Raw genomic sequence first — 12,684 nt, forward strand, 5'->3', positions numbered from 1 at the left:
TACTTCTTTCTAAATGAAAATACTACATTTGTAATTTTTTTAAGATTTTATTCTTAAGTAATCTCTACACCCAATGTGGGGCTTGAATTTACATCCCCAAGTTCAAGAGCTGCATGCTCTACAGACTGAGCAGTCAAGGCACCCCTACTTTTGTGATATTTAAAACAAATTTTAAACTACCTGTTGCTCCTAAGGTTTTATGGGTTTTTTTTAATGTGTCCATTCTATTTAAAATTTCTTAAAAAATCTGGGGTGCTTGGGTGGCTCAGTCATTAAATGTCTGCCGCCAGCTCAGGTCATGATCCCAGAGTCCTGGGATTGAGCCCTGTATTGCGCTCCCTGCTCGGCGGGAAGCCTGCTTCTCCCTCTCCCACTCCCCCTGCTTGTTGTTCCTGCTCTAGCTGTGTCTCTCTCTGTCAAATAAATAAAATCTTTAAAAAATAAAATAAAATTTCTTAAAAATCAGGGCACATGGGTGGCTCAGTCAGTTAAGTGTCTGAATCTTGATCTCAGCTCAGGTCTTGATCTCAGAGTCAGGAGTTCAAGCCCCACGTTGGGCTCCATGCTGGGCATGGAGCCTACTTAAAAAAAATGTATCTTGCAAATCATCCCAGAGTTAAAGACAAGGGAAAGAAAGTACCTGATGTACCAAGCTAGTGAATTCAGATTTAAATTTATGTACCTATTACCTAGACCAAAGGTCTCTTTCTCCTAAAAACAAATACCATATGATTTCACTTAAATGTAGAATCTAAAACACAAATAAGCAAAAAAAAAAAAGGCAGAAACAGACCCATAAATACAAAGAACAAACTGATGGTTGCTAGAATGAGGGTAATGAGGGGGAACGGGCATAATGGGTGAAGGGGAGTGGGAGGTACAGACTTCCAGTTATGGAATGAATAAGTCAAGGGGATGAAAGGTACAGCATAGGGAATATATGGAATGGTACTATAATGGTACTGTATGGTAACAGATGATAGCTATACTTGTGGTGAGCACAGCATAACATGTACAGTTCTCAAATCACTATGTTGTATACCTGTAACTAATGTAACATTGTGTGTCAACTATACTTAAAAACAAAATTAATAAAAAATAAAGGAAAAAAATAATAAAAAGAAAGGCACAATAATATGTTCAAAAGCAAAAAAAAAAAAATCTCTCCTAAATTTAAAACTAAAAAATTAGGGCATTAGAAACATGCAAGGGGCACCTGGCTGGCTCAGTCATTAGAGCATGCAACTCTTGATCTCAGAGTCATGAGTTCAAGCCCCACATTGGGTGTAGAGTTTAAGAAAAAAAAAAAACGTATGCAAGAAAAAATAAAACACTGCTAGCTTTACAATGAAAGATAGAGACCAAATGACCAACTGATCTGCAAATCTCCTACTGTCAAGTATGATAGTTAAATACTGACGTATTAATTCCACATTTCAGAAAGAATGTAAACATCTTGACTATGGGCACAAGAGGGAGCAATTTAGCCTTGAATGAGGCTTGTATCTGTAATTCATTCAGAGAAACTTATTCACAGAAAAACTACCTTTAATCAAAGAAAATTAACCCCATTCTACTTTCACATGTGACTTATCCTGGTAGCAATTAAAAATCTAATAGAATCTGAGGCACCTGGGTGGCTCAGTTGGTTAACCGTCTGCCTTCAGCTCAGGTCATGATCCCAGGGTCCTGGGACTGGCTCAGGTCACGATCCCAGAGTCCTAGGATCCAGCCCCCATCAGACTCCCTGCTCAGTGGGGAGTCTGCTTCTCCCTCTGCCTCCCTCAGCTTGTGCTTATGTTCCTTCTTTCTCTCTCTCTTTCTCAAATAAATAAATATTTAAAAAAAAAAAAAAAGAGGGCCCCTGGGTGGCTCAGTTGGTTAAGCGACTGCCTTCGGCTCAGGTCATGATCCTGGAGTCCCGGGATCGGGTCCCGCATCGGGCTCCCTGCTCGGCAGGGAGTCTGCTTCTCCCTCTGACCCTCTCCCCTCTCATGCTCTCTCTCTATCTCATTCTCTCTCTCAAATAAATAAATAAAATCTTTAAAAATAAATAAATAAATAAATAAATAAAATAAAATAAAAAAAAGAAAAAAATCTTGGGAAGGACAGAACAGGTAGACAGCCTCTGAAGAAAGCTTCCAAGCTTCAAAAACAGCACATAAAGACAACAGTGTCAATGGTTTAAAATATGTGAACTCTTCACAATTTCCCTACCCCCCCCAAAAAATAAAGGGTTGAACGTTCAAAAGGAAATTGGCTAACTTAAAAATGTATAGGCATAAATACTTAAGAACTTAATATTCTTTAATTTTTACCAAACACCACCCCCAGATAACAAAAATTCTATAGGAACTACAATTTTAATGAAGTTTGTAAACTTTATAGTTATCTACACTTTCAAAACAAAAAGGTTTTATACTAAAATCAAATTGCAAAAATCCTGTATTTTAAAATAGAAGTAAAGTCCAGAGATTAAAATTTATCTTTAGAAGAGTATCTACTTGGAGCACCTGGGTGGCTTAGTTAAGCGTCTGCCTTCAGCTCAGGTCATGATCCCAGGGTTCTGGAATCAGGCTCTACATAGGGCTCTCCGCTCAGCGTCAGGGAGGCTATTTCTCCCTCCCCATCTGCCTACAGCCCCCCTGCCTGTGTGCTCTCTCTGACAAATAAATAAAATCAATCTTTAAAAAAAAAAAGTATCTACTCTTGAACTAGTAGATATATTAAAGCGGATTCCAAAAACATTAATGAATATGAATGGTAAGACTATAATAGGGCTACTTAAGCAAAATTCAAGAAGCACAAATCAGAAGACACAAAAATGTGTTAATTTAACTATACTGGAATTAAAGATTTGTTAAAGACATCCAGGATAAAGTTAATACAGATAAATAAAAAGAAGATATTTATATAGTCTAAAACCAACAAGACCTAGTATCTAGAATATAAAAGAAACTCCTAAAAAGCAATGAGAAAAAGATGGAAATCTCAATGGAAAAAGACAAATGATACAAATTTTATTAAAAAGGGAAACCCAAAAAGCTAAAAAGCTTATGAATAGTCAAACTCAACTTATCAGAGAAATGCAAATTAAAAGATACCACTTTACACTTGCTGGCCTGGCAAAAATTATAAAGCTAGATACCTAGTGTCAGTAAGGAAGTGAGGACATAGGAGCCCTCATACATTACTGTTGGAAATGTACAGATTGGAGAGCAAATTTGATATTAGCATTTCCTATAATTTAGTGATTCTGCTCCTAGATACATAAACTCTCTAGGGCGCCTGGGTGGCTCAGATGGTTAAGCGTCTGCCTTCGGCTCAGGTCATGATCCCAGGGTCCTGGGATCGAGTCCCACATCGGGCTCCCTGCTCCTTGGGAGCCTGCTTCTCCCTCTGCTTCTCTCTCTCTCTCTCTCTCTCTCTCTCCCCCCACCTCTGTCGCTCATGAATAAATAAATAAAATCTTTTTAAAAAAATAAATAAATAAATAAACTCTCACTTCTGTAAAAGTTCAACCCAGCTTTGCCGGGGCAGCAAAGAGTTGGAGACAATCTATATATCTATTAGCTAGGGGAATGAACAATAAAATGTGCTGGATGCACCCCATGTAAGGCAGCAATCAGGTATAACAAATAAGATATACAGCCAGCAAGGATAAATCTTAAAAATAACATGAAGATATGGACTCTGAGAAACAAACTGAGGGTTTTAGAGGGGAGGGGGGTGGGGGGATGGGTTAGCCCGGTGATGGGGTGATGGGTATTAAGGAGGGCACGTATTGAATGGAGCACTGGGTGTTATACGCTAACAATGAATCATGGAACACCACATCAAAAACTACAAAAAAAAAAAGTCAAGAGAGATAGGAAATAGAATAAAATAATTAACACTATAACTTTTATGCAAATTTACACTATCTGCCTACAAACAACAAACATTTTACAAGAAAACATACATTACACATACACTTACAAAGAACACACATTAAACATATTGGAAGGGGGTGGCTCAGTTGGTTAAGCGCCTGCCTTTAGCTTGGGTCACGATCCCAGGGTCCTGGGATCAAGTCCCTCATTGGGGTCCCTGATCAGCTGAGAGCCTGCTTCTCCCTCTCCCCCTATTTGTGCTCTCCCTCTCTGTCAAATAAATAAATAAAATCTTTATAAATAAATACATAAATAAATAACTTGGAAGGATCACCTATGGGGAGGTGTAATATTGTGATCAATATATTTGGTCTTCATCCCTGTTTCTGGCACACAGCTATAAACCCTTTGTAATTTCTTAAATAAGAGCCATAGGGGCATCTTTTATAATATTTAGTTTTGTTCCTAGTTCCTGAAATAGTTCTGGAGCTATAAAAGTGAAATTATTCATGTAACAAGCCCCTTTTAACCACACCTGAGCTTGTTAATGAAGTTACTTTTGGAAAGCCTCCATATAAGCTAAGGATGGGGGCTGTTGCCCGAGGAACCAACCATATAAATGGTTGGAACTTTCAGCTCCACACCCCAGATCTCTCAGACCTCTGGGGTGGGAAGAGAGGCTAGAGATTAAACTCAATCACCAATGATCAGTTGTGTCTCTGTAATGAAGCCTCCCAAAACCGGGGTACAGAGAGCTTCTAGGTTGAAGGTGTGGAGAGAATGGTATACTAGAGAGGGCATGGAAGCTCTGCACCCCTTCCCATTTACTTTGCTTTTTTTTTTTCTTTTAAGATTTTATTTATTTAGGGCGCCTGGGTGGCTCAGTTGGTTAAGCGACTGCCTTCAGCTCAGGTCATGATCCTGGAGTCCCGGGATCGAGTCCCGCATCGGGCTCCCTGCTCAGCAGGGAGTCTGCTTCTCCCTCTGACCCTCCCCCCTCTCATGTGCTATCTCATTCTCTCTCTCAAATAAATAAATAAATAAATCTTTAAAAAAAAAAGATTTTATTTATTTATTTGACAGATAGAGACATAGCTAGAGAGGGAACACAAGCAGGGGGAGTGGGAGAGGGAGAAGCAGGCTTCCCGCCGAGCAGGGAGCCCAATGTGGGGCTCTATCGCAGGACCCTGGGACCATGACCTGAGCCAAAGGCAGATGCTTAACAACTGAGCCACCCAGGCGCCCCATTTACTTTGCTTTATGCATCTCTTCCATCTGGCTGTTCCTGAGTTATATCCTTTTATTTTTTTTTTTTTTAAGATTTTATTTATTTATTTGACAGAGAGAGACACAGCGAGAGCAGGAATACAAGCAGGGGGAGAGGGAGAAGCAGGCTTCCAGCCAAGCAGGGAGCCCAATGCGGGGCTCGATCCCAAGACCCTGGGATCATGACCTGAGCCGAAGGCAGACGCTTAACGACCGAGCCACCCAGGCGCCCCGAGTTATATCCTTTTATAATAAACCAGTAATGTCATAATGTTTTCCTGAGAAAGCTGCTCTAGCAAATTAATCAAATCCAAGAACAGGGAACCTCCAATCTATAGCCATTTGGTCAGATGCACAGGTAACCTGGACTTGTGATTGGTTATCGGAAGGGTGGAAGGGGGGGGCCGAAGGGCAGTCTTGCAAGACTGAACCCTTAACCTGTGGGCTCTGTCACTATCTCCATGCACATAGTGTCAGAATTGAATTAAATTGCAGGACACCCAGCTGGTCTTGAAGAATTACTGGATGTGCGGAAAATGCACACATCTACTGTCAGAAATGAAGCAGTGTTGTAGTTGTGTAGAGAAGACACAATGGAAGAGTGTGTTTTTCCTTAGAGAAAGGAAAGGAAAAATGAGGATGGGAAATCTTTAAAAGGAAACAAACACAGGAAGAAGCTAAAGCTTATAGAGACCCAATACGATACTGGGTGTGAACTAAGGAATGATTAACTCAGTCCTCAGAAGAAGATAGCAGGAGGGGAAGAATGAAGGGGAGTAAGTCGGAGGGGGAGACAAACCATGAGAGACAATGGACTCTGAGAAACAAACTGAGGGTTCTAGAGGGGAGGGGGGTGAGGGGATGGGTTAGCCTGGTGATGGGTATCAAAGAGGGCACGTTCTGCGTGGAGCACTGGGTGTTATGCACAAACAATGAATCATGGGACACTACATCAAAAACTAATGATGTAATATATGGTGATTAACAATAAAAAATTTAAAAAAAAGAAGTATATGGGAGATATTAAGCTCACTATGTACTAGACAGTTGCTACTATCTCTGATATCTTCTCAAAACAAAGTGGTTAAAAGTCTATTATGAGACCACAATTTATACAGTATGATTCCTGGGTAATTATTCTGTAAGTTGTTGGTCATTTTAACCCCTAAAATTGAAAACTCACCCCAATAATCTAGAGTGATTTAAACAGAGTTGAGGAGCACACTTTTAATCTTTAAATTAGTATGTTATAAATATATTTTTTAAGGGAAGTTCATCATAATAGTAAAAGGAAAATCCATTTCTTCACACTAAAAGAACTTAAACCAGTTTTTACCCTGAAACACCCCTGGTGACCAACTTTGCAGAATAATTGAGTGAGTGAACGAATAAGCATTCAAATGAATCCTTAGCCCTAAGACTTGCATGGAACTGAATCCCACAAAACCTAATGACAAAAGGGAAAAAACAAGGAATTGGGCATATTTCTGACAAAAGTAGGACCAACACTGCTGATAAAGGCTGTGAAGTACAAACTAAAGCCGAGGTGAGTACAACAGATGTGCCCTAACCTCCATCTTTCTAAACCTCTTAAAGACTTCTGACTTATTCCAACATTTTGTCATCTCATCACAAATTCTCTTAACTGCCTATTATGTTTGATAAACAAAAAAGTTATTAACAACTAGAAGTCAGGGACAATTTTTAATTCCCCTTCAAGTCACTAATGAATGGAGGCAACCAAAGACTGCTGCAACTGTGTAACTATTCCCAGTGACTACCCTGGGAACCCATCAGATTCACTAAGGTCAGCAGTACACCTGCCAGATGTCCTAAATCTTCTTCTGCACAGTATGCCCCTCCCCATTCCAGTAACTACCCAATACCTTCCCACCTTCCCACCTCTCCCATCCCTACTAGTGCCCCTGGCAAACTTCTGTTATTCCTCCAAACTGCAGTTAAAATGCCATGTCATTCAGGAAGACTGTCCCGTCCATCTTCTTCCCCCAGAGAGAGAACACTTCCTTCCTTTGCTCTAACTGAACCACATACTTGTTTCTACTGCTCAATTTATCACATATAATTTGTTTACATGTCTGTCTCCCCTCCTCTTTTAAATGAAGCATGTCCTTTCCAGGGAGAATTTCTTCTTCTTTTTTTTAATTTTATTTATTTACCTGTCAAAGAGAGAGCAAGCGAGCACGCGTGGGGGGAGGGGCAGAGGGAGAGGCAGTGTCTGTGCTGAGGAAGGAGCCCGCTGTGAGACTCGATCCCGGCACCCTAGGATTATGACCTGAGCTGAAGGCAGATTCCTAACCGACTGAGCCACCCAGCTGTCCCATCTCCCCTACTTGACCGTGAACAAATTTCTTAGATTCACAGACCGGGCCTTCTTTTTTTGCCAAGTTCCATAGTAGGCTCTCAAATATTCACTGAATACATGCATACCTGAAGCAAGAAAAGACAGTCATTAGATGTCGAATGAACCTCTAAAGCCTATCGGCAGGAGTGCCCGGCTGGCTCAATCTGTAGAGCATGGGACTCTTGATCTCGGGGTTGTCAGTTTGAGCCCCATACTGAGCATAGAGATAACTAAATAAATGCCTATCCTCAAAAACCCACTGGTTGCTATAGTCATCTCTCACTTTTTTTCTTTTTCTTGGGGATTACACATAAGATAGACAAGTTACTAAAGATTTTTATTTTTAAAGGTAAGCAACTGACAGAACTAATTACAGAAATGGAATTAATAGTTTAATACAAGATGCCAAATACATGGGAGAATCACTCACTAGGAGAATCATTAATGGCACTGAGTTTCCAGGGCACCTGGGTGGCTCAGTCCTTAAGTGTCTGCCTTCAGCTCAGGTCATGATCCCAGGGTCTGTGGGGGGCCTGCTTCTCCCTCTCCCACCCCCCTGCTTGTGTTCCCTCTCTGGCTGACTCTCTGTCAAATAAATAAAATCTTTAAAAAAAAAAAGAAAAATGGAACTCCGTTTCCAAAAATCTCCTTCTCTACAGCACTCAGCTAACAGGAGGGTGTTAAGTCTAGTACTTCCTAAAAGGAAGGAATATAAGCTAGACAACCTTTGAAGATCCTTTTTCAACTCTACAATCCCCTCCAATTATTAAGACACAAGGGACTAGCTTCAATCCAGTGATAATAAGTACCATCTGATAATATATGAATTTATTAGCCTGGTTAGCCAAGCCTCCTTGTGACAAGCTAGGTACAAAATAAATTCCAAATTTAATCATGCCTGTGGTAGGTAGAATGAGAATAACAGCCTCTGGAAGATGTTCACTTCCTAATCCACAGAACTTGTAATTATGTTACCTTACATGGCAAAAAGGACTTTGCAGATGCAATTAAATAAAGGATTTGGGGATGAGATTATCCTGGATCATCCAAGGGCCCCTAGAAGAGAGAGGCAAAAAGGTGAGAGTCAGAGAAAGAGATGGGATGACAGAAGCATAGATCAGAAAGAGTGAAAAAGATTTGAAGATGCTATTATGCACCGCCAGCTTGAAAATGGAAGGAACCATGAGTCCAGGAATGCAGGCCGCCTCTAGAAGCTGGAGAATGCAAGAAAAAGGATTTTCCCTAGACCCTCCAAAAGAACTCAGTCCTGATGACACCTCGACTCTAGCCCAGTAAGAACTACTTTGGACTTCTGACTTCCAGAATTGTCCAATGATAAAACTGTGTTGTTATGCCACCAAATTTTTGGTAATTTGCTACCAGCAGCAACAGGAAACTAATATTATGCCTAAAGAATATCTCTTTAGGCAGCAACACATGGTAATCAAACTTACCATCTAAGAAAAAATGATCTCGAACAGCTTCTGCAGCTAAAACAGACTTCCCACAACCTGCCATTCCATATATGACGACCCATCCTGGTTCACCATTTAGTGTGGATAGGTTCTGCCGAATTGCATTCACCAGCTTCTTCCTGGTAACAAAAACAACCGGCCTCTGTGGCACTCCACCTTCGCACAGGACTGTCTTTACTGAAATCCAAAACAAAACAAGTATGAATGAATTGAACTTTGAAATGGTTACTCAAGTCATACCATAAAAACCAAAAGAAAGTAAGGCTGAGGCTTTACCCTCAGATCTTCCAAAGGAAGAAAATGTGGCTGGCATACTAACCTCAACATTCTTATTTCTCAGAACATAACAAAATATACTTTTCAAGATGACTACTGACAATGCAAAGCTCCACCTATATCTGCCCTTATACACCCTATTCCTCCCTGACTCTCCAATCTCTTTTTGTCATATTAGAGACTAGAAAGGAGGGTGTAAAGAATATGGAATTCCTTTCAAGAATATAGATTTCTAAAGACTCTTACTCTTTCCTATGCATGAACTCAATAAACACAGAATTGGAAAAGAGCTTAAAGGCCTAAAAACTTTTTAATCTCTAAAAATGCCCAGTAGACAGCTCACTGGGCAAGAAGAAAATGTACAAGTTAACATAGGTGCAAATAAAAACTTAAATTGGAAAACAGAACTATAATTTTTCTCACTGCATTTTCAGTGAACTAATCATAATCAATCTCTTCAACAGACTCCATTTACAATAAGACAAAACTGCAGCAATGTAGCCATTGTGATAGCAATGTGATAGAAGATATCATGGATACAAACCATATGAAGTTATTCCACCAACTGAATCTTTGCCACCATTGGAAGAAGAGATGACAGGAATGCCACTATGGAGAAGGGCAGCAAGATCTTTATACCCTTCATGTATTAAAGCATTGTAGAATGATATGTAGGAATAATTATCTTTTTTAAGTATCATTTTAATTAACAGAGCTGCTCGCTGCTGTTGAGTGGGCTAAAAAATAAATAAATAAGTAGTTTAGTATACTGCAAAGAATATGTTTGCAACATCAATTAGTGGAGACCAGTGCAAGTTCTGAAATAAATATAAGAAAATTTTTTAAACTCAAATAATTACATCAAACATTCTCAAATGAAAATTTGAAAGAAAAAAAATTTTACAGCACAGACTTCCTCAGAGGGCTTTACCTCATTTTTTACTTTTTCCTCCTCCAGTACTGTTAAAACTCCATCATTAATCATACGATCCATGATGTAGGACGTTTTGATGTCCTTTTCCAGGGCTTCTCTATGTTGAAGCAAACAGTTTCGAGCTTTTGGGTCCATCCTCCCTCAAATTTTTTGTTCTCTAAGCTGTCAACCATGAGCTATGGGCAAAATATCACAATATTTGTCAGGGCAATAAAATATAAAAAGATGTGTAACCTCACTGGTAATCAAGAAATAAGATTTTTTTGCAAAGATTTTTAAAAACGGACAAAACCGTTTGTGAGAAAGTGTGAGAAAATGAGTATTCATATGCACTACTTGAGAAGAGTACAAAAATGGTTACAACTTTTCTGGAAGGCAATATGATAAGATATAAAAGCATTTAAAGTGAGTATTCTCTCCAACCCAGAAATCCCACTTCTAGAAATTTACCTCAAGGAGACATTCACATATGTATGCAAAAATATCCACAAAAAGAGTCAGGGATGCCTGGGTGGCTCAGTCGGTAGGGCGTGTGACTTGATCTCAGGGTCATGAGTTCAAACCCCACACTGGGCATGGAGCCTACTTTGACAAAAAAAAAAAAAAAAAAAAGAGTTAACAGAGAATGTTTAGGTGAGGGAAAAAAAGATCAAAACAAAACAAAAAAGATGAAAACAACCTAAATGCCCACCTTTCTGAGTATGGATTAAAAAAATTAGAGTATGTATATAAAATAGATTATACAGCCATTTAAAATAAGACACTTCTCCATGTACTGACATGGAAAGATGTTCACTACACACTAAAAAAATTAGAAATATGATCCCACATACAGCACAAAATATGTGTTGGTATCATATAAATACATAGGGAGATGTTAGGAAGTCTATTCAACCTAATATACTTGGAGTTACTTCTAAGTAGCAAGATTTGGGGGTTCCCCCTTTTCTTTTTTGTACTTTTCTATATAGTCTTAATTTTTTCAATATACATATTTTTATAATTTAAAAAACTTTAAGATTTTTATAAACAGCGATCTTACTGAAATCCTAATGTTTAGAAACTTGTTGTCTTTATCCAACATAAGATTAAACAGAGCATTGTTCTCACTCAAGGTGTTAGTTCTAGGTCTTCATCTGTAAATACATTTCTCACATGCTTACCCCACTGTTTCGGCTGAGCTGCTAAGTATGACAAAGCAGCAGAAAATACCCACTGGTGTCATTCTTCATATTAAGAGAACACAAAGAGGGACGCCTGGGGGCTCTGAGTCAGTTGAGCATCTGACTTGATTTTGGCTCAGGTCATGATCTCAGGGTTGTTGGATGGAGCCCTACATCAGGCTCCATGCTAAGCATGGAGCCTGTTTAAGATTCTCTCTCTCCCTCGGGGCACCTGGGTGACCCAGTCGGTTAAGCATCCACCTCAGGTCCTGATCGCAGGGTTGTGATATCCAGTCCCGGGTCAGGCTCCACACTCAAGGAGTTTGCTTAAGTTTCTCTCTCCTTCTGTTCCTCCCCCCACACAGTATCTCTCTTTCTCTCTCTGTCTCAAATAAAAAAAAATAAATCTTAAAAAAAAAAGTTTTCCCTCTCCCTCTGCCCCTCTTTCTCACCTCCCTGATGCTCTCTAAAAAATAAATTAAAAAAATAAAAATAATATTCTTTACAGCATAATACTCTAAGTTTCTACCAGCTTTATTTCAAATACAATGCAAATTTTTCCATGGGTATAAAACCCAGATCCAAATATTTGCAGGTTTTTAAAACATTAACAGAACTCCACCCAATGTAGTACAGTATCTAAACATGTTCAATAATTTATCCATTCAATAAACATTTGAGCCCCTCCTACGTGCCAGGCCCTGAAGTCTACAAAGAAGATTAATCATAACCCTGAAGGAATTCACAATCTAGCGGGAGAGAAAAATTTTAAAGAGGTAATTAGAATGTGATGCCGTCAGTGCAAAAATACAGATAAGCACAAATAATTTAGAGTGCACAAAAGAGGACGGATAACCATTAAGTTTCAACAATGACTATATACTTGTGGCACTTGCAAACACAGGGAAATAGAGCACTTGCCTATACTTGCCAAGGTTCACCAAATGCCCAGTACTAGCATGAAACTGAAGAATAAAAGAAAAAGTTATGATCAGAATCAAGGCTATGGTATCCTTTAAACGTTACCAACGTTTTATGATCTCTATTGAAACAAAACATTCCTTAATTTTTAGTTAATTTTTTAGGATATGTCGAATTGCTAAACAGACGCCTCTGACAACCTGAAACTAATTTCCAACTTCCCCCGGCCCTATTAAAACGAAATATGTAAATTTTAAGTATTTTTAAACTCTGCACAAATCGTAGTATTAACAAATTCTCAGCGTCCCACCTTCTGTAATCACATCAAAATGTAAATCAAACTCTTCAAAGATGTGAAATAGTAAAGAGCAATTTCATCCAGGAAAACCGTAATAGTTGGCTGCTTCCTCTTTCG

The 12,684-nt window shown here is 39.1% G+C and overlaps 1 protein-coding gene across 5 annotated transcripts in view; it reads right to left on the bottom strand.

Moving 5' to 3' along the window:
- Window positions 1-12,684, bottom strand: part of APAF1 (apoptotic peptidase activating factor 1) — a 90,946-nt gene that overhangs the window by 77,473 nt on the left and 789 nt on the right. The window contains exons 2-6 of one of the 5 annotated variants that reach the window (XM_073900459.1): window positions 12,270-12,313; window positions 10,636-10,767; window positions 10,183-10,361; window positions 9,796-9,988; window positions 8,955-9,152 (exon numbers count right to left, since the gene is read on the bottom strand). In XM_073900459.1, coding sequence (XP_073756560.1) covers window positions 8,955-9,152; window positions 9,796-9,988; window positions 10,183-10,320 — 529 coding nt within the window. In that variant the 5' untranslated portion in view covers window positions 10,321-10,361; window positions 10,636-10,767; window positions 12,270-12,313. Of the gene's footprint in view, window positions 1-8,954; window positions 9,153-9,795; window positions 9,989-10,182; window positions 10,362-10,635; window positions 10,771-11,348; window positions 11,727-12,269; window positions 12,314-12,684 lie in introns of those variants that run through there. The other 4 variants (XM_073900460.1, XM_073900458.1, XM_025882345.2 and 1 more) reach the window with 4 other exon arrangements.

Source organism: Callorhinus ursinus, unplaced genomic scaffold, assembly GCF_003265705.2.
Source record: "Callorhinus ursinus isolate GAN/ISIS: 27379988/994484 unplaced genomic scaffold, GSC_fseal_2.0 scaffold14, whole genome shotgun sequence".
In the NCBI taxonomy this organism is placed as follows: domain Eukaryota; kingdom Metazoa; phylum Chordata; class Mammalia; order Carnivora; family Otariidae; genus Callorhinus; species Callorhinus ursinus.